Source organism: Bufo gargarizans, chromosome 6 (assembly GCF_014858855.1).
Source record: "Bufo gargarizans isolate SCDJY-AF-19 chromosome 6, ASM1485885v1, whole genome shotgun sequence".
In the NCBI taxonomy this organism is placed as follows: domain Eukaryota; kingdom Metazoa; phylum Chordata; class Amphibia; order Anura; family Bufonidae; genus Bufo; species Bufo gargarizans.
In genome coordinates this window covers 286,799,470-286,827,459 of record NC_058085.1, presented here as the reverse complement: position 1 = coordinate 286,827,459, position 27,990 = coordinate 286,799,470, and the positions used below count along the sequence as shown (strand labels likewise).

The 27,990-nt window shown below is 47.1% G+C and overlaps 1 protein-coding gene across 4 annotated transcripts; it reads right to left on the bottom strand.

The window, feature by feature from the left end:
* Position 1: 1 nt before the first annotated feature.
* On the bottom strand, positions 2 to 27,059 carry GID8 (GID complex subunit 8 homolog). Of its 4 annotated transcripts, none has more exons than XM_044297313.1 (5): positions 26,959 to 27,059; positions 22,769 to 22,891; positions 10,051 to 10,247; positions 5,077 to 5,274; positions 2 to 987 (listed from the first exon to the last, which is right to left on the bottom strand). In XM_044297313.1, the coding sequence occupies exons 2-5, from the start codon at positions 22,884 to 22,886 to the stop codon at positions 814 to 816; spliced, it is 687 nt and encodes a 228-aa protein (XP_044153248.1). In that variant the 5' UTR covers positions 22,887 to 22,891; positions 26,959 to 27,059; the 3' UTR covers positions 2 to 813. The 4 variants fall into 4 exon arrangements, with proteins under 4 accessions (XP_044153248.1, XP_044153249.1, XP_044153247.1 ...); XM_044297314.1 differs by having other exon boundaries at positions 22,769 to 22,888; positions 26,959 to 26,981; XM_044297312.1 differs by having other exon boundaries at positions 26,858 to 26,976.
* Positions 27,060 to 27,990: the final 931 nt, after the last annotated feature.

Genomic DNA, 27,990 nt, shown 5'->3' with positions numbered 1-27,990 from the left:
CCGCAAAATAGCGGAAGGACGGATCCGACAGGGTGAACAGCCTGTCGAATACGTCCTGCCGCAAGTGTGAAAGTAACTCAGGATCAGTATGAGATAAGTAATGCAATGTATGTACACAGTGACTCAACGTTTTATGTAGATTCATTCTATACGGACATACTCTTTAAACTAAACTTTCTTTGGAGAGTCTATACATACATATGAGACAACTCAAACAGTCACATAATACATAAAAATAATCTACTTAATAATAGAGGAGAACAAGGCCACAGCAAATGTATCTAATACAATGTTTCTACAATAATTGTCACAACATTAAAAAAATGATAGCACAGGGGCCGCATTACTAATAAAGGTTATAAATTAAATTCTCTCATATAGTTCGTACAAGGCTATGGTAAAAATGGGCTTCATAAATATATAGGTCAAAAGCTCCTGGTACTGTACTCTAAATACTCTGTACTCCTGTGGTAAAAATGCATAGACTATTACCTCCTCCCTATATCTCCTGTCTGGATAGCTAGGACAATTACTAAAATCAAATACTGGACAGCCAAGTGATCTTGGGGGGGGGGGGGGAATAGAGATTTTTTTTCTTTCTTAAACTTGCAGGGGTTAACTTGGTTTTGTTGGACCCTTGACCCCTGTAAATGTCAGTGCCCAAAGAGAAACTGTCTCGGCAAAGGAAGTGTCAGGGTTTAGTGCTGGCATGGCAAAAAAATAAAATAAAAATATAATAATAATAATGTTGCAGTCACAGACTGGTAATGCAGGAGGTTGCACATGTTCTAGGTATCCCCACTGGTAGGGGAGTTACTTGGGATCCTCCACTGTGCCTTTACTGAGGTCGGCCATCTTGGGGTATTTGACTTTCTTCTGGTCAAGCTCGTTCTGAGCCCAAAGAAGTAGTTTAAGAAGTTTTGCCAATTTGGGTGTGGACTCTCTGTTCTCGTAGTCTAAGACGGCCTGGTTAACTTCACTCCAAACCTGTGAGGACATAATAGATCCTGGTTACTGTAGGCACATAGGAATATTGGAGATAAGCGGTGCTGGCTCGCTGCACCTACAAAGCCTTTGGTTGTTGACAAAAAAAAAATAAGGGTGCAAATGCAAAACGGAAATAAAAAGGCCAGTGCAATGAGATGCCCACCTCAGTGGGCACACAGAGCACCATGACATCCTTAAAAGGGAGTCTGTCACCAACTTGACCGGTTTTAAACCGATCACATAGTTCAGTGGGACACAAAGATGACGCAGATGGTACTTTTGTTTCATTTTTCAGATCATCCAAATCGCCCAAAAAGTAGTTTTTATGATATGCTTATGAGCCGTCACAAGTGCCCAGGGGCGGAGAGTTTGCTGTTATTTCCCTATAGGCCGTTCGCGAATCGCTGCCGGGAGCGATTGCATGCCAGTAACTGGCGCATGCGCACCTCATATCTCTGTGCCTCCTCCCACAGTGGGCAGAACACTGCGCATGCCCGGGCCAGGCAGTAATGCGCGAACGGCCTATAGGAAAATATGAGGTCACAGCGCCACGGGGCTGGCCTGAGCTTACTGAGGGGCGGAGTTAGGCGTGAGTGAGGCAGAGGAACTTGGGCACTTTCAGCAAACTCTCCGCCCCTGGGCAGCTCATTAGCATATCATAAAAACAATTTGGATTATCTGAAAGACGAAAGAAAAGTACCATCTGTGTCATGTCTTTGTGTCCCGCTGAACTATGCGATTGGTTTAAAACTGGTCGGGTTGGTGACAGACTCCCTTTAAAGGGGTTTTCGGGGCTTTTCAGCTGTATGACGAGAAGAAATACGTAGTGCGCACGTGCCGTCTCCTCTCTCTCTTCCTGCTTACCACAGACATAGCAGCAGTGAGCAGGAAGAGAGACAGGGGACGGCACGTGCCTTCTCTTCATACAGCTGATGGGTGGGGGTGCCGGGTCTCGGACCCTCGCCAGTCTGATATGGATGACCTATCCTGAGGATAGGTCAATATTAAAAGCCTGGAAAACACCTTTAAAGGATAACTGTCATTTTTTAACTCAAAATTAAATTTTCCTATATGTTGCTGCTGCTGTGGTGATAATCCATAATCACCAATTACTGTGTTCACATGCCACTTGTTTAATAAGACTCCGTCCATAGCAACCGCTCCTCACAAGACTTCTTTCTGACTATCTTCTCAAGATGGCCGCTGATGCTTTTACCCTGAGGCCAAGACCTCCCTCCCTAACTACCCAGAATTCATTCGGCTCATCTTGGGAACCCAACCAATCGGCTTTCTCCAGACTTAAACACGCCCTCTTCCTCCTGAGTAGTTGATCGCAAATATCGGCACTATCCCAGTCCAACGGGAGCGCGCACACAGCGTTCAGGACTGCCCACTACTATGTCCTCCGTCTTCTGTATGTAGAAGATAGGAGACGGAGGACACATAGCAACGCTGTTTTAGCCGCACCACTGAAATGCCTGGGGGAGGAAAGAACATGCTGCAATTACTAGGTAATTCAATACCTACACAAAGGTATTAATTAGGGAACTAGGGTAAACTTAGGCTACATTCACACGTCAGTATTTTCCTATAGCCCGATTTTCGGTCCGTTTTTTGCGGATCCGTTGTTCCTGAAAATGTTTCCGTATGTCATCCGTTTTTTGCGGATCCGCAAACATGTATAAAGTTCAATAATCAAATAAAGTTGTTTGGATTTCTTTGAAAAAAATAAATAAAAAAATTGTTATGTGTTTCCAGGAACGGATTCCGCATAAAACGGATGACATACGGAATGACATCCGAATGTCTTCCGTTTTTTGCGGATCCATTGACTTTGTATTGTACCAGGATCCGAATTTTGCGGACAAGAATAGGACATGTTTTATATTTAAACGGACATGCGGAACGGAACAACGGAAACGGACAGCACACATTGTGCTGTCCGATTTTTTCCAGGACCCATTGAAAATGAATGGGTCCAGATCTGGTCCTGATCTGTTCCGCAAAAAACGGAACAGATCAGGAAAGAAAAAACGGACGTGTGAATGGACCCTTAGTTAGACCAATCCAATTACATTAAAAAAATAATAATATGACAGTTACCCTTTAAATATGTACTAGGAGTATTGGCTGCCTTGTTTTTGTTGAAATGCAGTGCCATTTTACCTTCTGGGCAATACCGGTCTCCTAGGCAGAAAAATCCCAGGTAGGGGGAAGTTACAATTTTGCTTCAAACACGTTTTTTTGCTGCCCCCTGTTGGCTGGCAATAGGCATAAGTGTAGATTTGTAAAATGCTATCCACCTGCCTTGTACTGTAATCCTATGTGGATTTTCCAGTAGAAAATGTGACCCATGTGAATTGACTCTTACTAAACCAGGGGTTGTACAATATTAGAAAAACATGGCTGCTTTCTTCCAGACACGGCACCTCACCTGTCCATTAGTTTCTGCGATCCGCTCCATTCAACGGAATAGGACAGAGCTTCAGTACCTGTGGCCAGCACAATGCACTGTCCCACAAGTCATATCTTCTTAACCACATACCTCCCCTTTAATGTTGCTTTCATCTTGATTTCTGCTATGTACATTTTATATTTCTAGGCCCACCCAGTTGTCCCGCTATGGCTCTCCCTCCTTTTGGTAGCAGATATACTAATTGCCAGCCTTTATTATAATTTTATTTGATTTCATGCGATTTTATTACTGGTACTAGCATAGTTATACCGCACCAAGTATGCAGGAAGTATTGCCAGCATGTAGGATTATACCTAGGAAGATATATGTAAATGGGGTCTAGTTAGTAAGTAAAATAGAATTATGTAAAAAAAAATGCAGTATATGAATAGGTACATTGAATCATCACATAGTCCAGTCCCGACTTTTAGCAACAGAGGGCGCACGAAACAACCGATCGAAGACAATGTTTTTGATTTCAGCAGTATTCCATTTATTCGTAAGACAACGCGTTTCGGGGTGCTAGGGTCCCCTTTATCAAGTCTGAGCCGGAAGGCTGGAGAGATGTCACGGCTCGTCTGCAGAGGCACGTGTGGGTCAGCGTTCCACACGTGCCTCTGCAGACGAGCCGTGACATCTCTCCAGCCTTCCGGCTCAGACTTTATAAAGGGGACCCTAGCACCCCGAAACGCGTTGTCTTACGAATAAATGGAATACTGCTGAAATCAAAAACATTGTCTTCGATCGGTTGTTTCGTGCGCCCTCTGTGGTCCACACGCTCTACCTAAGGTCTAGCGTACTCTTCTTCATACCGTTACCCAAGTGGCAGGGTGGCTCCTGCCCAAGGCGATCGGACGAATCTAGGCTGCACCAACCGTCAATTATCTACACTCATTCTCCATTGCAGTTGCATCCAATTGATGCAACCACAATAGGTGAGCAAACCATTTCTTTCACTAGAAATCTGATTTGCTGAACTTACTTACCCTATGAGCGCCTTCTCTTTCCTCTTGGCCGTTATCTGACTTTTAGCAACGGTACTGGCGGAGTAAAGTCCAGTACAGGTTTTGGGAGGACATGACAATATAAAAAGCAATCCTGGTCCCTCACTTTGATTATACACCACTAAGGAAAAAAAACGTGATAGTTTTCGAAACGTGTCTGAGAACTGAAGAATATGCTGCCATAGCGTCATTTATACAGCTGAATATAAGGTTGTTTGAAGCGCTTACCATCTGTATTGGAGATTATCACACACAGCCACGATACCGACCTGGCATCCCCGGATTCCCAACCCGCATGCGCAGAAAATAAAAGTGCCGGCACTAGTGCAGGGATTGAATACAGATACCAGTAGCCGTAAAAAGGTCTATGGAGTAACATCAGGCATGTATAAACTGCTCTGCCATCAACCAACAATCCGGACTCTGTGAGATTCTGGTAAGCAGAAGCCATACATACCATATGATCGGTTGCGTTTGTGTCCGATACAGACTTGAGATATATCTGAACGGGACTGCATGAGTATAGGATAGCAGTGCTTGATTCAGCCTGATCTAAATACCCTTGTTCAACCTATACTCAGCATATATAAGAACAGTAAATCTTGTCCTGGTGCTTGCAAAGGAGAATACCTTCTGCCGCTGCATCATGTTCAGCAAATCACCAAATGGAGATTCTTCTGGATTGTCGAAGGCCAACAGCGCCAGTGTCCGCTCCATCTCCGTCAAACACTCTCTGCTCTCCTCCCCCTGCTCAGCCAGCTGCGTCTGGGCGAACTCCAGGGCGGCTTCTGTCTCCCTCTGTCTGATCAGCTCAATGAGATGTTGTTGCTGAAGAAGCAGAAGAAGAGTAGATGACTATATGGTATATAGTAAATAGGCCTCCAGAGCAAAGTGAGGCTTATGATGACAAGCTTGTGGACGAAATTTCTCAAATGGCAAAAAAGGGAGATATTGTAGTTATGGGTGACTTCAACATGCCTGGTGTAGACTAACATCTCTAGTGCTCATCTATGCAGGAGCAGGAGTATAATTCAAGCACTAAAAGGAACATCTCTGCAACAGCTAATCTAGTCACCAGAGGAGAAAACATTCTACATTTAGGCGGACATTTATAAAGACCAATGTTTTCCACACCGTTCTTAAGTCTCTCTCTGCGCTGCTGGAGGAAGTGCCAAGGAGTCACAGGCTTCTACCCAAGTTTGGCACTTCCACCAGCAGGCTGTGCAACAGACTTAAAGGGAACCTGTCACCAGTTTTATGGTGTCCTAACTAAGGGCCACATAAATAAGTGACAGATTCTCTTAGCAAAATGCTGGGTCACTTTCTTTAATTGACCCAGTTAATCTGCCAACATCTTGTATTGAAAAGCTCCAGCTGATAATGATGAGTCATGAATATTAATGAGCTCCTGACTCTCCCCGCCCACCTGCTGCTGAATGACAGTTTTTTTCCATATGAATCAGCAGCAGGTGGGCACGGGAGTGGCTATAGCTCTGAATTAAATATACACTGGACTCAATAACATCACGCTTGACTCGAATCAGCTCATTAGCATGCGGCATCTTTGTGTGTATATTATGAGGTAACCATTTGTAAGGGAATACATCTAAGGCACTTTTTAGTAGTTAATGATTGTATATAATTAGTTAGATTATAATCAAATATCCACATGACAGGTTCCCTTTAAAGGGGTTTTCCAAGATTTTAATATTGATAACCTAACCTCAGGATAGGTCCTCAGTATCTAATCAGTGTCGGACCCCCGTCGATAAGATGTTTGAGAAGACAGCAGCGCTCGCAGCTTTTCCTAGGCCGAGTGACAACACATTCATCTGTCACATGGCCCAGGCACAGATCATCCCCAAAGAAGTGAAGTGGGCTGAGCACGATACCAAGCACAGCTGCTATACAATGTACGGCGCTGTGCTTGGTGAGCTGTGAGAAGGCTGCAGGGCTCACAGGAGGGCGGGTGCCTTGTCAAACACTGACCACCTTCTCAGGATAGGTCATCAGTATTAAAATCTCAGAAAACCCTTTTAACTCTATGCCAACTTCCTTGCAGGCGTAGATTTAAACCATTTTCAGTGCCAAAAACTGGTGTGGAAAGTGATAAATGAGCTGGGCCTGCCAACCCGCCCGTTTCTTATCTACGCCATGACCCCTCTCTTTGGAAAAGTGTCGTGAGCAGGAAAAAGTTACACATTTTGTTGCATAGTATTTTGCGGCAAAATCTGCGACTTGTATACCAAAAAATATTGGCTTATATATGGCGTATAAATACCCTTCCTTAGTCTTCATAAATGGGGATCTGGTGTCAGAGGTTGAGGTAGAAGAACATTTGGGTTCCAGTGACCACCAATGTTTATGATTTGACATAAAAAGACTGAACAATCATACACTACAACAAATGTATTAGACTTCAGAAGGGTTGTGCAAGAATCGGGGGGTTTTGGCAAACTCCCCCATTCTGCTGAGTCTGCAAAGGGAAGGTGTTTTACCTACTTCCCAGGGCCAGCTCCTTGCTTCTTCTCCTACAGGCATGCAATGCTCCACTTGGGTCCATTGATGTCAAAATCCAGTTTAACATCGCTGCAACCAATCACAGGCTGCGGCGGTGTCCGGCTCCCCTTGTGTTTTATGATCATTTGTCAGGACGCAAGGGGAGCTAGACACGACCTGCGGCTGCGGTGATGTCAAACCAGATGTTGACATCGATGAAGCCCAGTAAAGCATCGCAGGCCTGTGTATTCGGGCTCATTCAGATGGCCATATGTTTTGTCCCGCACCAGTTCCGCATTTTTGTGGAATGGGTGCGGACCCATTTATTTCAATGGGACCGCAAAAGATGCGGACAGCACACCGTCTGCTGTCAACATCCATTGTTCCATTCTGTGGCGCTGCAAAAAAGATAGAGCATGTCCTATGTTTGTCAATACAACTCGGCTCCGTGGCCTGATTCAAGTCTATGGAGCCGCAAAAAACGGAATGCATACAGAACACATTCCTTATGCATTCTGTTATTTGCCAACAGACTGAACTGTCCACAAGAAGAAAAAAAAACGATCCGCATGTATAAAAACATGCGGCCGTCTGAATGAGCCATGAGTTATAGGAAGAAAAATAAATTTGGGATTACTAAAAAAATAAAAATGAGCAAAGTCACTATACTGATGGGGATAAGGCAGTCGCTGACCATTTGAATAGTTCAGTGTTGTCAGAAGGCGGCTTTGAACATTGTAACTTGTATGGGCATGAAATTACTGCTGGCTGTCAAGGCTCAGGAGGCTGATGTTATGGGTGAACTGACACATTTAAAGTCTAACAAGGCCATGGGTCCAGAAAGGCATTCACCCCAGAGTCCTTCTAGAACTACCATCTGTGGTTGCTGCTCCTCCTACTGATTTGTTTAACCAGTCCCTCCTTACGGGGGATGTTCCTGAAGATTGAGAATGGCCAACTGTATACCTATCCACAAGGAGGTTAACAGAGAAGAAGCTGGAATCTACAGACCAGATAGCTTGACCTCAGTAGTAGTACAAATAATGGAAAACCCTCCTGAAAAAGAAGATAGCCGGCCACCTAAAAAACAGCTATCCAAAAACGGCATGGTTTCACCGAGGGCAGATGATGCCAAACTAATCTTATTGGTTACTTTAAAGGGGTTAACAAATACTATAAACTGCCCCCTATATGCCAGGCCCCTCACAGGGAATATACTTAACCGCTCCCTGTGCCACTCCCGACGCTGCTTCTCCCCCTGCGCCGATGAAAACATCCGGTGTCACCCACGATGCTAGTGAGGCTCGTCCTCGTTCTCGCCTGCTCTTCCCCGACACCGGATGTTTTAATCGGCGCAAGGGGAGAAGCAGCAGCAGTGGTGGTGCGGTGACCAGGAGTGGCACAGGGAGCGGGGTAAGTATATTCCCTGTGAGGGGCCCAGCATTTGGGGGGGGGGGGGGGGGGGGGTGGACAGTTTGTAGTATTGGATAACCCCTTTAACTATGTCGCAAAAGTGCTGGATGAAGATGGCACCACGGACATTGCCTACCTGGACTTTAATAAAATATTTGATTGGACTTAATCTCTGAATAGTTCAGTAGATTCACACTTTGCTAGTGAATGGACACCAGAGTGTTAGTAATGGTGCGCATTGTGAGGGGAGATGTCACAAGTGGTGGATCTCAAGGTCTTGTCCTGGGTCCTATTCTTTTTAATATTTTTGTAGGTAACATGGGTGAAGGTTTGGTAAAGCAGATTTGCTTGTTTGCTGAGGATACAAAAGTATGTACCAGGGTATATATTCCTGTTGGCATTAGTAACATGGAAAAAGAAATCATTTATTTGGACAAAGTGTCCAAATAATGAAAAGTAATGCAATTGGTGAAAAGGAACCCTCTGCATCATATTAGCAGTCCTGTGTTAGGCAAGACTTCAGAAGACAAGGATCTATTGGGAAATCTACAGTAAGGGTACGGCTACACGGCGCAATACCCGTCACAGCCAGGTTTGCTGAGTAGGGGCGATTAAAAAAACTGCTAGATTTCTTGCTACGGATGCAACAATCCCATTCATTTCTATGGGTTCATCGCTACTCAGAGAACCTGGCCGCAACGGCTGTCGCTGGGTATCTATACGCTAAGTGAATTTAAACCTGCCTATCCTAAGATAAGTAATAATAGAAGGGAAGAATAGATCAACTGGTGGGGGTGGGGGGGCTTTTTCCGCTTTAAATCTCCAAGGTTTCTATGACGTGCTCTGAACTACTTTTCCACATGGAAGAGCTTCTTGTGAGGGTCCTCACAGTGTAGATATCGCCGAGCCTCCCATAACAAGAAGGAAACACTTAAAAAGAACCTGTCATCAACTTTATGCTGCCCATACTAACGGCAGTATAAGGTAGAGACAGGTGAGTTGATTTCAGCGGTCTGTCATTAAAAAGTTAAAAGTAAGTGGTTGCCGAGAACCAACATCACAGTCATTGCAGACTGGGCCTGGAAAAGAGTCACGGCCACCTGAGAAGAGTCATGGCTATTCATGAAGTCCTGCTCTCCTGCCCACCTGCTGATGACCGACAGGCTTCTACTTAGTTTTCTCCCTTTCTCCCTAGGAGAGAACTGCCAATCATCAGCAGATGGGTGACTGCAGGAGATTAGGAATAACCAGGACTCTTCTCAGGTAGATCTGACTCTTCTCAAGGCCTGTGCTGTAATGATTATGATGCTGGTTCTCAGCAATCACTTACTTTTAGCTCATGAGTGGCACACCGCTGAGATCAGCATTTCTGTCACTATTTTATGCTGCCCTCAGTGAGATCCGCATAAAGTTGATGACAGGTTCCCTTTAAATAACAAGGGACTTCCTTTCCCAACAGGCCAGCAACTCTGCAGGGTCAAAGTCAAAAGCTATGGTCAAAGACCAGAAATCCCATTTACCACTGTGTTCCTTCCTTTCTTAATGTTTATATATCCCACAAAACAGCTCCCCATACATCACTTCTAGGACTCCTTTGAGCATGACGTGTGGGAATGGGATGCTGGGAATAAGCAGTAACACTTTAGTTTAGTATGGAGTCACGTTCAAACCCTGCACACCCCCTAGTCTGACCTGCAGGTGGAAATAGAGGTAACGGTGAGTGTCCAGCAACTCCGGATGGAGGGAGTTTATTAAGGCGATGGCTTCCTGGATTTGTCCTTTAAGAATCATCTCCCGAATCTTAATCCTTTCATCCAGACTCTCCAGGTCTACGCTGGGCTCGATACCAGACTCCATCCGAAATTTCTCTGCTGCCTCCTTGAACCCCTCTGCAGTGAAGAAATTAACCAATTAAGAAAACTGAAATTATGCATCTCAAATTTAACTCAATATTAAATCTGTATGCAGTGAGCTCCGTCTACAGATGGCTGCAGGGAGAAAAAATGGATAAGGTGCAGAATGGGTAAACATAAAAAGGATCATGACGCACTTCACTGATCCTGGTGGTGCCCAGTCAGCCAATCACTGGATGAGGAGAGGATCCAATAAATCCAGTGATTAGCTGAGCAGCCATCACCAGCCATTTCAGGAAGCAAAGACCAGCAGGGAACCAGGAAGCAGTGGAATGAACGCAGCAGGGGAATGGTGAGGAGAGTAGTGCTCGTTTTATTTTCAACTATTCAACCCCTTAATTTAAAAAAGAAATACCCAGCTGGACAACCCCTTTAATGAATTGATGAGGCTGCCTAAAAGGGATTACACACAAAAAAATAAAAATAAAAGTTAAAGGCAGGGAACGATCTTCCCCGCTGCTGCAGCCAAGAACATGAGGCTATGGCTGCAGCGGCAAGTGGATTGGTGTCTCAGAGGGGGCTTGAAGTGGTGTCTATAGTCATGGCCAAAAGTTTTAAGACTGACACAAATTTTGGTTTGCACAGTTTGCTGCTTTTTGTCAGATGTTTCTATGGTATTCTGAAATGCATCACAAGTGCATCACCGACAGTGTCACATCACACATAGCTGATTACAGCACACGTATTTGCAGTTATCACCATGTTGGTGTGCATCGTGACCAGGGATATCTTGAAGTATGGATATCAAGCATTGATACAAGACCAGTGCGTATGGGTATGGTTAGATTAGCTCTATAAGGCTCCATTCACACGTTCGTGGTGTGTTGCGGATCCGCAACACAACCGCCCGGCACCCTTATAGAAATGCCTATTCTTGTCCCCAGCTGCGGGCAAGAATAGGACATGTTCTATCTTTTGCGGGGCTGTGGACCCGAAGCCGGGGCCGCGCTCCGCAAAGAGAATGAATGGATCCGCATAGAGAATGAATGGGTCCGCACCAGTTCCGCAAAATTGCGGAACGGATGCGGACCCATTTGCGGACGTGTGAATGGAGCCTTAGGTTCTCATTTCTTAACTAAAGATTTGAGGTGCAAATACTGTAAGTGGAGATTCACACCATGGTCCCCAAACTTTTTCTGTGCCTAAATAACTATATGCTCAAAAGATATGAAAACATTAATGACGGATTTCTTATAACTTTTTTATTGTAGTCATAACATGTTTCAAAGTTATTTTTATTGATGACCTATCCTCAGGATAGGTCATCAATATCAGATTGGCGCGAGTCCGACACCCAATAACCCCTGCCGATCAGCTGGTTGAAGAGAAGGCCACTCGCCGTGCCAATGATGCCTTCTCTTCATTGGTTTACCTGTTCGCCATCGCAACAGCAGCGGTGAGCACGTGTAACTACAAGAAACCGTCCCATTTACTTCTATGGGACGGCTCAATCCTATTCAAGTGTATGCTACCGAGCCGCCCCAGAGCTGCTGTTGCGATGGCGAACAGGTAAACAACAAAGAGAAGGCAGCACTGGCATGACGCGCAGCCTTCTTTTTAACCAGCTGATCAGTGGGGGTGCCGAGTGTCAGATCGCCTCCGATCTGATATTGATGACCTCTCCTGAGGATAGGTCATCAATGCCAATTATTTTTTTATATATTTTTATTGAAAGATCTTTAAAGGGAACCTGTCACCGGGATTTTGTGCAAAGAGCTGAGGACATGGGCTGCTAGATCGCCGCTAGCACATCTGCAATACCCAGTCCCCATAGCTTTGTGTGCTTCTATTGTGTAAATAAACCGATTTGATACATATGCAAATTAACCTGAGACGAGTCCTGTCCCTGACTCATCTCACATACAGGACTCATCTCAGGTTAATTTGCATATGTATCAAATCGGTTTATTTACACAATAAAAGCACACAGAGCTATGGGGACTGGGTATTGCGGATGTGCTACCGGCCATCTAGCAACCCATGTCCTCAGCTCTATACACAAAATCCTGGTGACTGGTTCCCTTTAAAGTCAGTAACAAACAACACTTGTTTGTGTGAAGGGAGACATCAACTCCCGAATTTCTGTGTCTGATAGTGAAGCTTCAATAAACTTTCTCCACTTATTTTTTGCCTATGGACTTTTCTTTGTACCTCTCCATCTCCAATCTTTCCATGAGAAGCATATGTTTCAAGATACCCAATACTTCCTCCCATACAGGAGTCTCACTTTGGAGCCAGTGTCTTAAAATAGCTTTCTTGACTGCCATGAGTAGTTTATGGACTCCTTTTTCGCACACCCAGTTTCCCTCCCCTTCCATCTGCTCTACAGGGATAAATACAAAAATACATTGTTGCGGGTTCACAGCGATATCTACCCCCCAAACTGTTTTGATGTAGTCACTTGCTTGGGGCCACAATTAGGTTAAAGGGCTTCTGTGACCCCACTAAAGTCATATTTTTTTTGGGGGGTACTTATAATCCCTATACTGCGATATATCAATACATAATGTTATTAATCATTTTGGTTCAGTAAATAATGCAAAAAACTGACTTATCATATGAAATTTACCTGTCTACCAGCAAGTAGGGCGGCTACTTGCTGGTAGCAGCCGCATCCTCCTCTCATAAATACACCCCCTCCTCGTGTTGATTGACAGGGCCAGCGAACGCACTCGTTCTCTGCTGGCCCTATCTGCATTCAAAATGATGACGTCACATCTACACCCGGCGCAGGCGCACTGAGGAAGAGGCGGCCGAGTGAGCGTCCTCCCCTCAGCGCGCCTGCGCCGACAGCAGGAGGAGGGGGCGTCTTTATGAGAGGAGGATGCGGCTGCTACCAGCAAGTAGCCGCCCTACTTGCTGGTAGACAGGTAATTTTCGTATGAAAAGTCGTTTTTTTGCATTATCTACTGAACCAAAATGATTAATAACATTATGTATGGATATATCGCAGTATAGGGATTATAAGTACCCCAAAAAAAAAAAAAAAAAAACACTTTAGTGGGGTGACAGAAGCCCTTTAAGTTTGGGCAGTTCCACAGCCCATGTAATAGATTTGCTTTTGGTAATGAGCATTTAGGACACTGCTTCAAATAATGGGTCGGAGCTTTCCTATAAGATAGGTCGAAAGCACAAGTGGTCTTATGCATTATTCTCAGCTCGGTCTCCCGCCATTGCTCATTATATATTGCCTTCCTTATTAGTTCAAAACCATCTCTGATCCGTTTAGACAGACTAGCTCCCTTTCCCATGCAGAGAAGGCCTTTTTAACTAGACCTATGGTTTGTGTACTATGTAGCGTTCGGTACATTTCTGACGAGGGAAGCATGGAGTCATTCTTGCCTGGACAACCAATTTAACAATAAGGCCTTGGTGTTTTAGCACCTGACGCAGCCAGCAATACTAGCTTTGGCAGACTACTCATTATCCCTACATTGGGGCTTCAGGAGAAATATATTGCTCCTCCAGAGCAATCCCTCAGAAAAGCATAGCCTAGAAGACCCTTACAAAGATGCATTATAAAATGACTCATCGTACATAGCAATGATCACAAAGGAAATCTACAACAATATGAGTGATATTCAACTGCTATATATTTCAGTTACTCTGCTCCATTCAGAATTTTTTATTTTTTTTACTTTACAAAAAAGTTCTGCATTCAGGACTTTGTCGGGTCTTTTTGATGAAATCTGCGACAGAAGCTCCGAACTGAGCTTCTAACGTAAATATGAACTCACTCTCAGCTGCTCAGATCATTGGAGTGTATAGCCCTTTAACAACTGCATCCCTATAGTGAAAAAATATCAGAACGATGGTCAGATATTGTGTGTGGCCGACACAAAAACGAGATCTTTGTGGACTCGCCTGTAAAATCTTTCTCGCTGAGTTCATTGGGGGACACAGGACCGTGGGTATAACTGCTGCTGCCCCTAGGAGGCGACACTAGGCTATATCCCGCCAGCTATATCCCCTCCAGCCTGGAGAGAGCATATCAGTTTGCGCACAAGCAGTAGGAGGAAGGAAGTAGTGCGCAAGGAAGACCAGGTTGCTGCCCTAAACAGCTGCCTGGTTGAAATGGGCCCAAGAAGCGCCCACCGCCCTGTTCGAGTGAGCCATGATACGAAGGGGCGGAGGCTTGCCCCGGGAGCGATACGCCTCGGCAAGGGCCAAGCAGATCCACCTGGCAATCGTTCTTTTGGAGGCTGCCAAACCCTTGCAAGGACCCTCAGGAATAACAGTGAGTCGGTACGCCGAAATAACTCTGAAGCGGATAAATAAATCCGCAGGGCACGAACCACGTCCAGCTGGTGGAGGGCCCAATCCCTAGGATGCAAAGGTGAGGGACAAAATGAGGGAAGAACGATGTCCTCGTTGACATGGAAGGCGGAGACTACCTTCGGAAGACAGGAAGGCACAGGGCAAAGCACCGCCTTATCTTGGTGCAGAATAAGAAAGGGCTCCCTACAGAAAAGCGCCGCCAATTCCGACAGGTGCCTGATGGAGGTGACCACCACCAGAAAGGCCACTTTCCAGGATAGAATGCAGAGAGAAAAAAAAAAGAAAGTGTCAAGAGGCTCGAAGGGAGCCGATTGGAGAGAACCAAGCACAAGGTTCAAATCCCAAGAGGGTACAAGGGGGCAATAAGGAGGGACAGTCTGAGCCACCCCTTGGAAAAAAGGTCTTTATCGCCGACACCTTCCCCTTTGGGAAAATAAGACCAAGACCCAAATCCAGCCCCATTTGCAAAAAGGAGAGGATTGTGGGAAGGGAGAAACAGAGTGGAGGGAGGAGACGATCCGCACAGAAGCTAGAGAAAGACTTCCCAGTCCTGTGATATATCTTGGACGACGTCGGTTTCCTGACCTTAATCATGGTGCGAACGACTCCATCGGAGAAACCCCGCCGCTTCAGAATGGTGGTTTCAATAGCCACGTCGTCAAACATAGCGAGTCTAAATGCTGGTGGAAGACGGGTCCCTGAGAGAGAAGGCCGCCCCTAAGTGGAAGCGGCCACCTAGAAGAAGGATGAGATTGGTGTACCAGGCTCGGAGCGGCCAATCCAGGGCGATGAGAATCGTCTGGATGCCCTCCCTCTATCCTGCGAAGGACCCGGGGAAGGAGAGGGAGGGGGATGTTGGAAGAAAAGCAGGAGGGAAAATCCGTCCCGTGAGGCCACCAGCGCATCTATTATGCATGCCCAGGGATCTTTTGTCTGCGAGATGAAGGTGGGAAGCTTGTGGGTGATCCTGGATGCCGTCAGATCCACGTCCGGACAGCCCCAACGGAGACAGATTGAGTCGAACACCTCTAGGTGCAGAGACCACTCGCCCGGTTCCACGGTCTTCTGGCTGAGCAAGTCCGCCGTCCAATTCTCCACTCCTGGAATGTAGACTGCCGATAGGGCTGGTACATGTTCTTCCGCCCACTTAAGAATTTTGGCCGACCCCGCCATCACCGCCCGACTTCGGGTTCCCCCCTAGTGGTTGATGTACGCCACCGCTGTGGCATTGTCCGACTGGATCCGGACCGGCAGTCCCCTCAGGAGAGGAGTCCAATGAAGCAGGAACAAATAAATGGCCCGAAGTTTCAAGATGTTAATGGGCAGTCTGGATTCAAACAGAGACCATTTGCCTTGGACTGTCCGAGGTGGAAAGATTCCGCCCCATCCGAGGAGGCTGGCATCAGTGCTGATGAATGACCATGAGACCGGGAGAAAGGATTTGCCGGAGACCAAGGTTGGAGTCGAGAGCCACCACCTGAGGTCCGACCGCACCTGCGGAGTAAGGGCAATGGTATAGTCCAAGGAACTCTGTGTCCCAGGATGACAAGATCGCCCGCTGGGGAAGATGAGTGTGGAATTGCGCAAACAGAAGCGCCTCGAAGGAAGAGACCATAGTTCCCAACACTTGCATGCAAAACACATACGGACGTCTGCGCCAGAGGAGAAGACAAAACGACCGATGAAGGGATAACCGCTTGACCTAGGGGAGGCAGACCGTCGCCGCAGCCGTGTCAAGGATTATGCAGAGAAAGTAATCCGTCTGCTGGGATGCAATGCCGACTTCTGGAAGTTCACCAGCCAGCCGAAACGTGCCAGAGTGATGAGTAAACTGTCCTTGTTCTGACCGAAGGTCACAGCCTTGTCGAGGACATCGTCCAGATAGGGGATCAGGGTGATGCCCCTGGAACGGAGAAGGGTGAGGAGAGGAGCGAGCACCTTCATAAACACTCGTGGTGCTGTTGCTAGGCCAAAGGGTAGAGCCACAAACTGATAGTGGGGAGACTTAACCGGAAGGCGAATAAAACGCTGGTGCGCGGGAGCATTGGGAATGTGAAGGTACGCGTCCTGAATGTCCACCGAGGAAAAGAACTTGCCACGTTCCAGAGAGGCAACCACGGAGCAGAGAGACTCCATCCTGAAGTGCTGATTGGGGTTTTTAAGGATGGTTTTCTCTTCTGCTCTTGATTAAAAACCCTGGGTGGCGCCCTGGCCTCGGTACCTTTACCGCCTGTGGCCTCAGAGATGACCTAGTCAAAAAGGAGTACCGAACAGACAAGCCCCCGTCAGGAAACGCTTAAGGTCTGCAGCCCAGACCTTAAGCCACACCTTGCGCCGTAAGGCAACTGAGAGTGGATGAGCGGGCAACAAGAGCGCCTGCGTCCAAAGAGGCCTCGCATAGGTACTTCCCCGCCTAAGAGATCTGCAGGGCCAAAGACTGAAGGTCCGCCGGGGGAAGAGCAGCCACGATGTTCTGGTGCAGGTGAAGGGCCCATTCAGAGACTGCGGCAAAAACTGGGACGAAGCACGGAGCCAGCGGCTGCAAAGGCGGACTTAGTAAAAGACTCCAGGAGGTGATCCACGGGGTCCTGAAAGGACGTGTCATCGGCCACGGGAATAGTGGTATACTTAGCTAAGTCATGCAAGGGAAAGGCCTTAGGAGCTTGTCTCGAGTGAAGAAACAAAACTCCCTGGCGGCCAGACGAAGGAGAGTCGTCCTGAACCTGAAAGGTGTCGCGGACAGCCACGACCAGGCAACCATGGAAGCAATCATAGAAGATTGTTCCTGATCCGAGTCGTCTGAATCAAGTACCTCCCCTTCGGACAGTGTTGCGCCTGGGAGGGAGGACATGTCCGAGCATGGCCTCGGGGGAGGTGGAGACACCGAGGGGTCAGAAGAGGAAGAGTGTCCTGTTCTGGGCCGCTTGTGAGAAGGTCTGCTGCTAGGTTGGTCGCCCGAGGAAGGCACAGGATGCGCAGGTGAGGACTGGTCAACCAATCGACCCAAGAGAGAAAGGGTGAATTGGGAAACTTTTGACAGGTCCTCTACTGCCCGAGACAATCCGGTTCCACATGGCTAGGGCCGGTCTGGGCGCACGGCATGCGGTACACAGGGAGTCCGACTGGCCGCGAAGAAACTTAAGCTTGCATTTTGTGCAAGCGTAGTGGGTGGGGGCTGGTGGCGGGCGTCAGACAGGGCTGGAGGGATATAGGGTTGTCCTACCAGAAAAGCTGCAGGTGGAACCAGGTCCTGATGTCCCCCAATGAATCTTCCTGCCAACCAAGGTGAAGAGGGAGAGGAATGCCGGCGCCGAGGGTCCCGCCTCGAAAGCGAGGGGTCCAGAGAAAATGAGGCCTAGTAGGCACCGAGACCGGATGCTAAATTAGTTGTGGCGGCCGGCAGCGACGCACTTCCAGCCGCCGAAAACCGTAAGCGGAATGGGAGGAGCGGAGGCTGCCCAGAAAAAAGGGCACACTCCGGAGACCCCATCAGAGAAGGAAGAAACAAGCCCGAGGCACTCAGATGCTGGGACGGCTACAAACCGAGGTAGGCTGCAAAAGAAGTCGGGGGCTAAATTTGTTGCGGTGGCCGGTCGCGAAGCACTTCCGGCCGGCCGAAAACTAAAGGTGGAACGGGAGGAGCGGGGGCTGCCTGGGAGAGAGGGCGCACACCGGAGACCAGCCAGAGTAGGGAAAAAAAAAAAAAAAAAAAAAAAAAAAAAAAGGGGGCTGAGGCGCACAGAGACTGGGGCCTAAATTAGAGGGGCGGGCGACCACCAGAAGGTGATGCTACCCCAAGACCCCCCGAGCCAGGGCCAAACACCAAGGGAGGAGGACATTTGGGCCCCAGAGAGGGGAAAAAAGGGAAGGAGGGGACCGGGCAGTGGGGAATACTCACCCAATCCGGCCTACTCATCCCATCTTCCTCCTCTTTTGTTCACCCTCCCTCGACTGGTCCAGCAGGATCACCTCTTCAGCTGCTGGCGCCAAAGAGGCAAGAAGCTGCAAAGGAGGGAGGGCCGGATCCAGGCGACTCCTTGAGGAAGTGAGGCTGCCCTGGTCCTATTTTTCTTCTCGGGGAAGCTGGACTGAGAGGGAAGCTCACCCGGGCCATGGTCCCTGGGAAAACAGGAAGGCCAGGCGGCCCTGTTCCCCCAGCCTGAAAAGGAAACAAAATAAACATAAAAAATAGCAGAATTGACCCTGCAGAGCAGGGAGGTCTGCCTCCTACGACACTAAGCTAAAAACTGATATGCTTTCTCCAGGCTAGAGGGGATATAGCCTGCGGGAGTAGCTAGCACTTTTTAGCCTAGTATTCCCTCCTAGCAGCAGCTATACCCACGGTCCTCTGTCCCCCAATGATACGAGCGAGAAATGTGGTCATATTTAGAGTGTTTGCTGAATTTAATAATCAGGAAATTCTGCTAATCTGCCACTTATATGGATCAGTTTACTATTTAAAGGAAATGTACCATCAGAAATGTGCCTATTGTCTAAATCACATTTTTTACGTTTAACATATTTGGTAAGAATGTTTTATGATGTTTATTTTCCCCGTCACTATCTATATTTAAACAAAAAACAAATTCCTGCAGTTTTCGCATTGGCCACTAAGCCTAATAGGCGCCCCTTCTTGGTCCTGTACTGCAGTTATATATTATTCTAGTCCTGCCTGTAATGATATCACCTCTGTGTATAGATAAGACAGGATACTACATTCACAATAGAGGATTGTTAGATCTTATCTATTATTTCCTTGTACAATGACCTCTGCACAGGTCACAGGACATGCCTAGAAAACTCCCCCATAAAAGTCAAGGAGGTCTCCCCTTGACCATTGTGTCTATGGACTATGGGGCTGCTGTGAAGCATTTTTTTTATTCTTTCTAAATGCTGTTAAGAATGGCTCAGGCAAGATGGCCGCCCCCCATAATAATGTTCATGAAACATAATTTAAAAAAATGCAATCAGAAAACAAAAACAGTTTAGAAAAAAAGGATATGTGCTATTATCCGCTTTTAACTGGCAGAAAAAATTTTGGGTGACGCATTTCCTTAAATATAAGTGGTGACCCAAATAGTTTGCAATACCTACAGAAACCCAAATAGGGCGTTAGAGGTTCTAAAAATAACACAAAAGATAACTATGAGACGTGTAATCAGGAATCTACTGATGTCATCAGGGACGCTAAACATTCAGCAGTAGATGCAATCACTGATACTGGTGGGGCGGCACACTTAATAGGGCTTCACTGTGTGTGTGTGGCACTGTGGGGGGCACTTACGAGGGCATCCCTCCGTGTGTGGTGGGGGGCACTTACGAGGGTGCAACTTGCCGCAGTGCGCTATGCACCACTGACGGCAGACCCAGGTATGTGGATCCTTACAAAAAGTACTCGAGTGTCCCTGGTACAGGCAAACACCTATACTTCTATAGGACTGAGGATATTAAAGAGGACCTGTCACCCAGAGAAAGCAGAGGTACGGATTATTTTCCCATAAAGCTGTGCTCAGTATCTCTTGCTCTATATCTGAAGATATTAAAGAGGACCTGCTACCGCTCCTGACATGCCCGTTTTAATAGTTTCATGCATTCCCCTTGTAATGACAATTCTGGAGCATCTATTCTTCTGTCTCTATGTCTCATTCCTCTATTATTTCTACTAGAAGTTATGAATGAATTGCTATTAGCCTTCGGCAAGGGTACAGAGGGGAGGTAACAAGTTGGAACCTGCACAGTCTGAACATGGCAGCACTGATTGGATAGAGTGAGTCTGTGCAGGTACACCCCCCAACTGGTTACCTCCCCTCTGTACCCTTACCGAAGGCCAATAGCAATTTATTCATAACTTTTGGTAGAAATAATAGAGGAATGGCACAACATACAGACATAAGAATAGATGCTCCAGAATTGTTATTACATGGGGAATGCATGAAGCTATTAAAAACGGGCATGTCAGGAGCGGTGACAGGTCCTCTTTAATATCTTCAGATATAGAGCAAGAGATACTGAGCACAGCTTTATGGGAAAAGAATCAGTACCTCTGCTTCCTCTGGGTGGTCCTAATTAGTGAATGAGAACTAAATATGCATGATAGCTGTCAATCAGTAAGTGGGAGTGAGACCCTAAGGCCCCTTTCAGACCAGCGAGTTCCATGCATCGGACTGGCAGCTGTGACTATTCGGCAGCAACCGTCCTGACCTCCCAGCACTGACGGGGTTGTGTAGCGTTATATTGACTTATGATGCTATGTAACCCTTAGAGGTCTGGAATGTATTGGATAACACTGACATAATGATGTCAGTGTTATACAATACATTCCAGAACTCTAAGGTTTACATAGCTTCATAAATCAATATAATACTATGCGACCCAGTCAGTGCTGGGAGGTCAGGACGGGAGCTGCCGCATACCGACGCTGCGATTCCAGAGTGTGGAACTCCCTCGTCTGAAAGCGAGTTAGGCTAGGTCTACACGACGACATTTGTCGCGCGACATTTTGTTGCACTAATGTCGTGCGACAATTTTTATAATGGCAGTCTATGGTGTCGCACTGCAACATGCGACATGCTGCGACTGCGACGCGACAGTCGCAGAAAATCCATTCAAGATGGATTTTTCCGGGACTGTCGCATCGCAGCATGTCGCATGTTGCAGTGCGACACCATAGACTGCCATTATATAAATTGTCGTGCAACAAAATGTTGCGCGACAAATGTTGCGCCCTATCTGTCGCGCAACTTTTTGTCGCGCAACAAATGTCGTCGTGTAGACCTAGCCTTAATCGATTTGTTCATCACCCTCAAGGGGCTGTCCCTGCTGCTGAGTAAGCTTCCCCCCAGCCGCTTAATTGACAAGTCTATACATCTTGCTCAGCCCTGACAATCTTGTGCCTGCGCCACTGCTCTGTGCTGAGGCTCCGCATCTGGAACAGCTACCCGGAAGTGTGGTGGTGCATGCGTAGGCGCAGCTCTGATATCAGCAGCAGAGCCTCTGCTCTTGCGGCACTACTCTGAGCCGCAGCGCAGGTACGAGACTGCCAGGACTGGGTGAGATATCAGGATCCGTCAGTCAAGAGGCAGAGGAGAGCTTCCACAGCAGTGGGGACAGCAGCTCTCATTACTAATACTAAGCACAGAAATTAATAAAAATACAAGCTTTACTCAATCTTATCCCATAAATTCATATATCAATCTGCTCGAAGCTGCACTGAATTTTATGGTGACCGGTTCCCTTTAAAAGGCTTGTACCAAAATAAACAACTATACCATATACACAGGATAGGGGAAAAGCACTTAATAGGGGTCTGACCACTGGGGAAACCTATTGATCACCAGAAAAATAGTACCAAGTACAGTGCTCGGCTGTCTGCGGCTACTTCCAAATACAATCAATGAAGCAGCAGCGTACATTTATTGACCGCCATTCCAATTGTTCGGGGGACTCTGCATTCCCATTCTCATGATCAGTGGGGATCCCAGCAGTCCGACCCCTCGATCAGATGCTTATAAATAAATGTCTGTATTTAACCACAGAACAAATGTAATCTATTATCCTTTGTCATCATCCACTTTAGGGCTCACATTAATGTATTTTCATACATTTCAACGGGTCCGCAAAAAAACAAAACGGAAGTTACCCCATGTGCATTCTGTTTCCATATGTCCGTTCTGCAAAAAAAAATAGAACTATTATTGTCCACATTACGGACAAGGATAGGTCTGTTCTATTAGGGGCCAGCTTTTCCGTTCCGCAAAATATGGAATGCGCACGGACGTCATCCGTATTTTTTTGCGGATCTCTGTTTTGCGGACTGCAAAATACATACAGTTGTGTGCATGAGCCTTTATTTAGTTTGAGGAGAGGCTGGTTACCGTATTCTTCCACAGATGACGGTCCACTCCTTTCCTTTTGTGGAACAGATATACGGATGAGGAAAGCACACGGATCATGCGTGTGCCTTCTGGAGCCTTATGTCCGTTCCACAAAAAAATAAAAATAAAAAATATACCCGAAAATGCAGACCATAAATGTGCACAAATAAAATGCAAAACAACATCTGTATTTTGTGGATCTGCGATTAGAGGAACACAAAACGTATACAGTTATGTGCATGAGGCCATAGGTCCAGTGCCGAGAACCCTGGATACATTTACATCCATCACCAGCCAGACATCAGGTCTACTGGCCCTTTAATTCCACACACAATTAACACTGACCGGTCACCAAGTAGTTCATGATCAGTCGGTTCATGTCCGCTCTCTGAATGTGCAGGTTGTTCAACTTTTCCATCCATTCATCCTTGGTGATCTCTTCCGGTTTCTCTGAATAACTCATGGCTGCTGTGAAAGGCAGAAAAACATTTACAGAATTAGATAAAAAATTAACTGCGGTGTATTACTTTTCCAAAATATACTTTACAGAACCACGACTGACCAAGCTAACGGCTATTCAGTCTGTGCGGTTTCTGCCACAGATTTCTGCAATTCCAACAAATACTGGGGTAGTGAAGGGCTCATGCACACGAATGTAGGACTGTAACGATTAATCAAAGTTATCAATAATATTCGATAACAGGATTCGTTGTCGACGAATCCTGTTATCGAATAATCGGGCTGATTCGTTGCTATGCGGGCAGTCAGGCGCTATGCCTGCAGGTCCTTAACCGGCAGTAACTTTTACCCAAACTTTAAATCAGCGCATCTTTATTACCTTACAATGAAGCTCCGGTAACAGGCAGAGCGGGCGGCGGTGTAACGTCACTAACTCACGTGACGCGCCTGCTCCATTCATAAAGTGGGCGGAGCAGGCGCGTCACTTGAGTAAGTGACGTTACACCACCACCCGATCTGTCTGTTACCGGGGCTTCATTGCCACCCACAGATCCCCCATAACAGTGTCATCCATAATTTGTTTTAATATGGCCTTTGAACACAATTTTTCAAGTAAAATCATATAAACCCCTTTTTTTGTCATTTTGCTGAAATTATCGACAACTAATCGAATATTCAAATAATCGTTAGCCGCAGCCCTACACGAATGAATTTTCTTTCTGTGTCCGTTTCGGCTTTTTAGCGGACCGTATGCGGAACTAATTATTTCAATGAGTCCGCAAAAAAAAAAAGAAAAACTGAAGTTACATGTGTGCATTCCGTTTCAGGACAAGGATAGGACTGTTCTATTAGGGGCCTGCTGCTTCGCAAAATAAGAAATGTGCCGTCAGTATTTTTTTGCGGACCGCAAAATACAGACGGTCGTGTGCATGAGTCCTAACTGTGCGAGACCGTTTTCTGCAGTGCTGCTACAAAAAGAAATACATGCTTGCTCAGGTTTTTTTTTTTTTATATATATATTCCACAGGGGAATTTTTATACTGTGCTGGTATATAACTACAGCATATTCCGGTACATTAGCCTGACCTGGGGTCCTTCAATGGATGCTCGGCTGTCTCTGATCTCCACCATTACAGTGAGCCCACGGCTACATATTACAGCTGTGGAACCAGCTCCTGTTTGCACAGGCATGCCAGCAGTGCCCACGTGATCAGCATGACAACGAGGGCAGGGGTCAGACATACGTCCTGCCGCTTCATTCTCTGACAGTACTCAGCTATCTCCCTCAAACTCATAACCATTGGATAGAATGGTACTACACTGAAACTCCTCAGGACCCCCATTCTAGTGATCCTCCTCCCCCATTGGAACATACACCCCTATCCTGTCAATAGGGTACAACAATGTATTTCTTTTGGTGAAGACTTGTCAGCTACCGTCCAGTAGGTGACTGAACTGTACCGCACACAACTGCTCTCTGCAGAGGTCAAAGACCTCCTCGACGTGAAGTGCAAATTCACACGTGGCAGATTTGTTGCAAAAGTACATGCAACTGAATGGGGCTTGCAGAAATCCAAGTGCTCATCACCAAACCCATTTGGATTTATAGAACTGACAGATGAGCAACTGTAAACTGGAAGAGGTGGTCCTACAAATACCCTTCGGATCCGTCTCACAAATGCATTGCAAGGACGGATCCGTCTCTCCGCTTGTCATGCGGACAGACGGATCCGTCTTGTATCTTTTTTCACATTTTTAACGGTCTGTGCACACGCAGGTCGGAAGGACGGATTCGGTATTCCGGTATTTTGAATGCCGGCACTAATACATTCCTATAGGGAAAAATGTCGACCGGCATTCAGGCAAGTCTTCAGTTTTTTTGGCCGGAGATAAAACCGTAGCATGCTTAGCATAACAGTTTCAAGATCCTTGCTTGCTGCTGATGAGTGGGAACTCTCTGGTTCACATTCAGTGAATGAAGACCTGACAATACTAGGTGGCTCACATTGGAGACTTGGTTACAATTATATTCAGTCTTCTGTGGACTCCAGGCTGATGCATTTTAGGCTGCTTTCACACTAGCGTTCGGGTGTCCGCTCGTGAGCTCCGTTTGAAGGGGCTCAAGAGCGGACCCGAACGCAGCCGTCCAGCCCTGATGCAGTCTGAATGGATGCGGATCCGCTCAGACTGCATCAGTCTGGCGGCGTTCAGCCTCCGCTCCGCTCGCCTCCGCACGGACAGGCGGACAGCTGAACGCTGCTTGCAGCGTTCGGGTGTCCGCCTGGCCGTGCGGATCCGTCCAGACTTACAATGTAAGTCAATGGGGACGGATCCGTTTGAAGATGCCACAATGTGGCTCAATCTTCAAGCGGATCCGTCCCCCATTGACTTTACATTGAAAGTCTGGACGGATCCGTCCGAGGCTATTTTCACACTTAGCTTTTTTTTTGCCATTTTAATGCAGACGGATCCGTTCTGAACGGAGCCTCCGTCTGCATTAATATGATCGGATCCGTTCAGAACGGATCCGATCGAACGCTAGTGTGAAAGTAGCCTTACCTGCACTGACACATTGTAACACATCAGGACAGGAGAGAGAGATATGTGCTTCTGACGTTTGGCTCACACAGGAGAGTGTAGACTGGATACATTGTAACAAACCTTCAGCTGTAAGGTCTACTGTATTCCTGCTGTGCAGCTCTCCATTTTCCCTCCTCACACAATGACTTCATTGCCAGTCGGCAACCTATCATGCTGCAGACTGCTGCTGCGGTCACGAGACATGGCGCCGGTCAACACGTCATGGTAAACTGCTGCTGCAGTCACGAGACATGGCGCCGGACAACACGTCATGGTAAACTGCTGCTGCAGTCATGAGACATGGTGCTGGACAACACCTCATGGTAAACTGCTGCTGCAGTCACGAGACAAGGCGCCGGACAACACGTCATGGTAAACTGCTGCTGCAGTCACGAGACAAGGCGCCGGACAACACGTCATGGTAAACTGCTGCTGCAGTCACGAGACATGGCGCCGGACAACACGTCATGGTAAACTGCTGCTGCAGTCACGAGACATGGCGCCGGACAACACGTCATGGTAAACTGCTGCTGCAGTCGCGAGACATGGCGCCGGACAACACGTCATGGTAAACTGCTGCTGCAGTCACGAGACATGGCGCCGGACAACACGTCATGGTAAACTGCTGCTGCAGTCACGAGACATGGCGCCGGACAACACGTCATGGTAAACTGCTGCTGCAGTCACGAGACATGGCGCCGGACAACACGTCATGGTAAACTGCTGCTGCAGTCACGAGACATGGCGCCGGACAACACGTCATGGTAAACTGCTGCTGCAGTAATGAGACATGGCGCCGAACAACACGTCATGGTAAACTGCTGCTGCAGTAATGAGACATGGCACAGTAGAACACGTCAATGCAACCTGCTGCTGTAGTCGAGACATAGCACTGGACAACACGTCCTGGTAAACTGCTGCAGTCATGCGACGTGGCGCTGGACAAGACGTCAGTGCAACCTGCTGCTGCGGTCATGAGACATGGCGCTGGACAACACCTCATGGTAAACTGCTGCTGAAGTCATGTGACATGGCTATGGACAACATGTCATGGTAAACTGCTGCTGCAGTCACATGACATGGTGCTGGACAACACGTCATCACAAATAAAAAGTAAATAACAGAGATGGCGACCCTCATGCATGCCTCCATATAGCCCTGACGATAGCGATTACGACCGGCTTCCGACAGAAGCACAGATGACTGGTACAAGGGGCAATCAGCAGTGTCCTCATTATCTGTGTGTCTATGACCAGCACACATGGAGGAGGACACAGGGCAGAACCCTGCAGGGATGGGGCAGAAGGAAGTCTGCAAACACTGAGACAAAGATGGGGGAGACACTAGCACTGCCAGAGGTAAACAAGCTCGGGAACTGGGACAGGAGCGAGCTACCTGGGTCATACAGTGACGGGACGGGGGCACAGTACCACCTGGCGACACCACCATGGAACGGAAAACAGTCCTCAATCAGCACCCGGTAAACAGGCACTCACCGAACTTCCGGCGCTGACGTCACCGAGGCACCGAGCTCTTAGCGCGCATCACGTGACTCGGCAGCATCGCGAGGTTTTGTCATGTGATCAGAAGGTTGCGGCGAGCTACGCCAGATGCACATGCGCAGTGCAGTTTTCTTTAGTCCCTCCCCCCTTAATTGGTTGCTATAGGCAACTGGGTAGGATTTAAAAGTCCAGGCTACGTCATTACAAGTCTGTGTCATAGCTAGCGGTTGGTTTTATTTATTTTTTCTTCTTTTTAATGACGAAGGTTATTGATGTGTAGCAGCCATGCTTCCCTACAAATAACATGAGTTCCTCACCTGGGCGACATCACCAGCCGTGTAATGTGCAAGGAACTTGGGGGTTGATTTTGGATTTTGAAGCTGTGTAATTCCATAGAGTAGCGTTGTAGACAATATGGAACCAAACCGCAATTTGTCAAATCTCATTCACTTTGCATGTACTGAATTATGCTGTGGTAATAAACGCGCGTGATCTGTAACGTGCGCAGGTAGCCTTAGGCTGAGTTCACACGAGCGTGACAGATTTGGTCCGGATGCGTTCAGGGTGCGTTCAGTTAAACTCGCACCATTTTGCAAGCAAGTTCAGTCAGTTTTGGCTGCAATTGCGTTTAGTTGTTCAGTTTTTTCCGCGCGAGTGCAATGCGTTTTGATGCTTTTTTGAAGGTTTACAAACAACATCTCCTAGCAACCATCAGTGAAAAACGCATTGCATCCGCACTTGCTTGCAGATGCAATGCGTTATTAACGCAGCCCCATTCACTTCTATGGGGCCAGGGCTGCGTGAAAAACGCAGAATATAGAACATGCTGCGATTTTAAAGCATTGCAGAAGTGATGCATGAAAAAAAATGCTCATGTGCACAGCCCCATTGAAATGAATGGGTCAGGATTCAGTGCAGGTGCAATGCGTTCACCTACTGCATTGCACCCGCGCAGAAATCTCGCCCGTGTGAACTCAGCCTTAGGCCATCTGGACATGAGTGCGGGTGAATGCACATAAGATTAGT

Bases quoted from the DNA above. Each gene is read 5' to 3' on its own strand.
- GID8 (XM_044297313.1), bottom strand. From the start codon at position 22,886: ATGAGTTATTCAGAGAAACCGGAAGAGATCACCAAGGATGAATGGATG. The intron at 10,248-22,768 runs GTCAGTGTTAAT...TCTTCACTGCAG, and splicing joins CATGAACTACTTGGTGACCG to AGGGGTTCAAGGAGGCAGCA. The intron at 5,275-10,050 runs GTCAGACTAGGG...CTGCTTCTTCAG, and splicing joins ACCTCTATTTCCACCTGCAG to CAACAACATCTCATTGAGCT.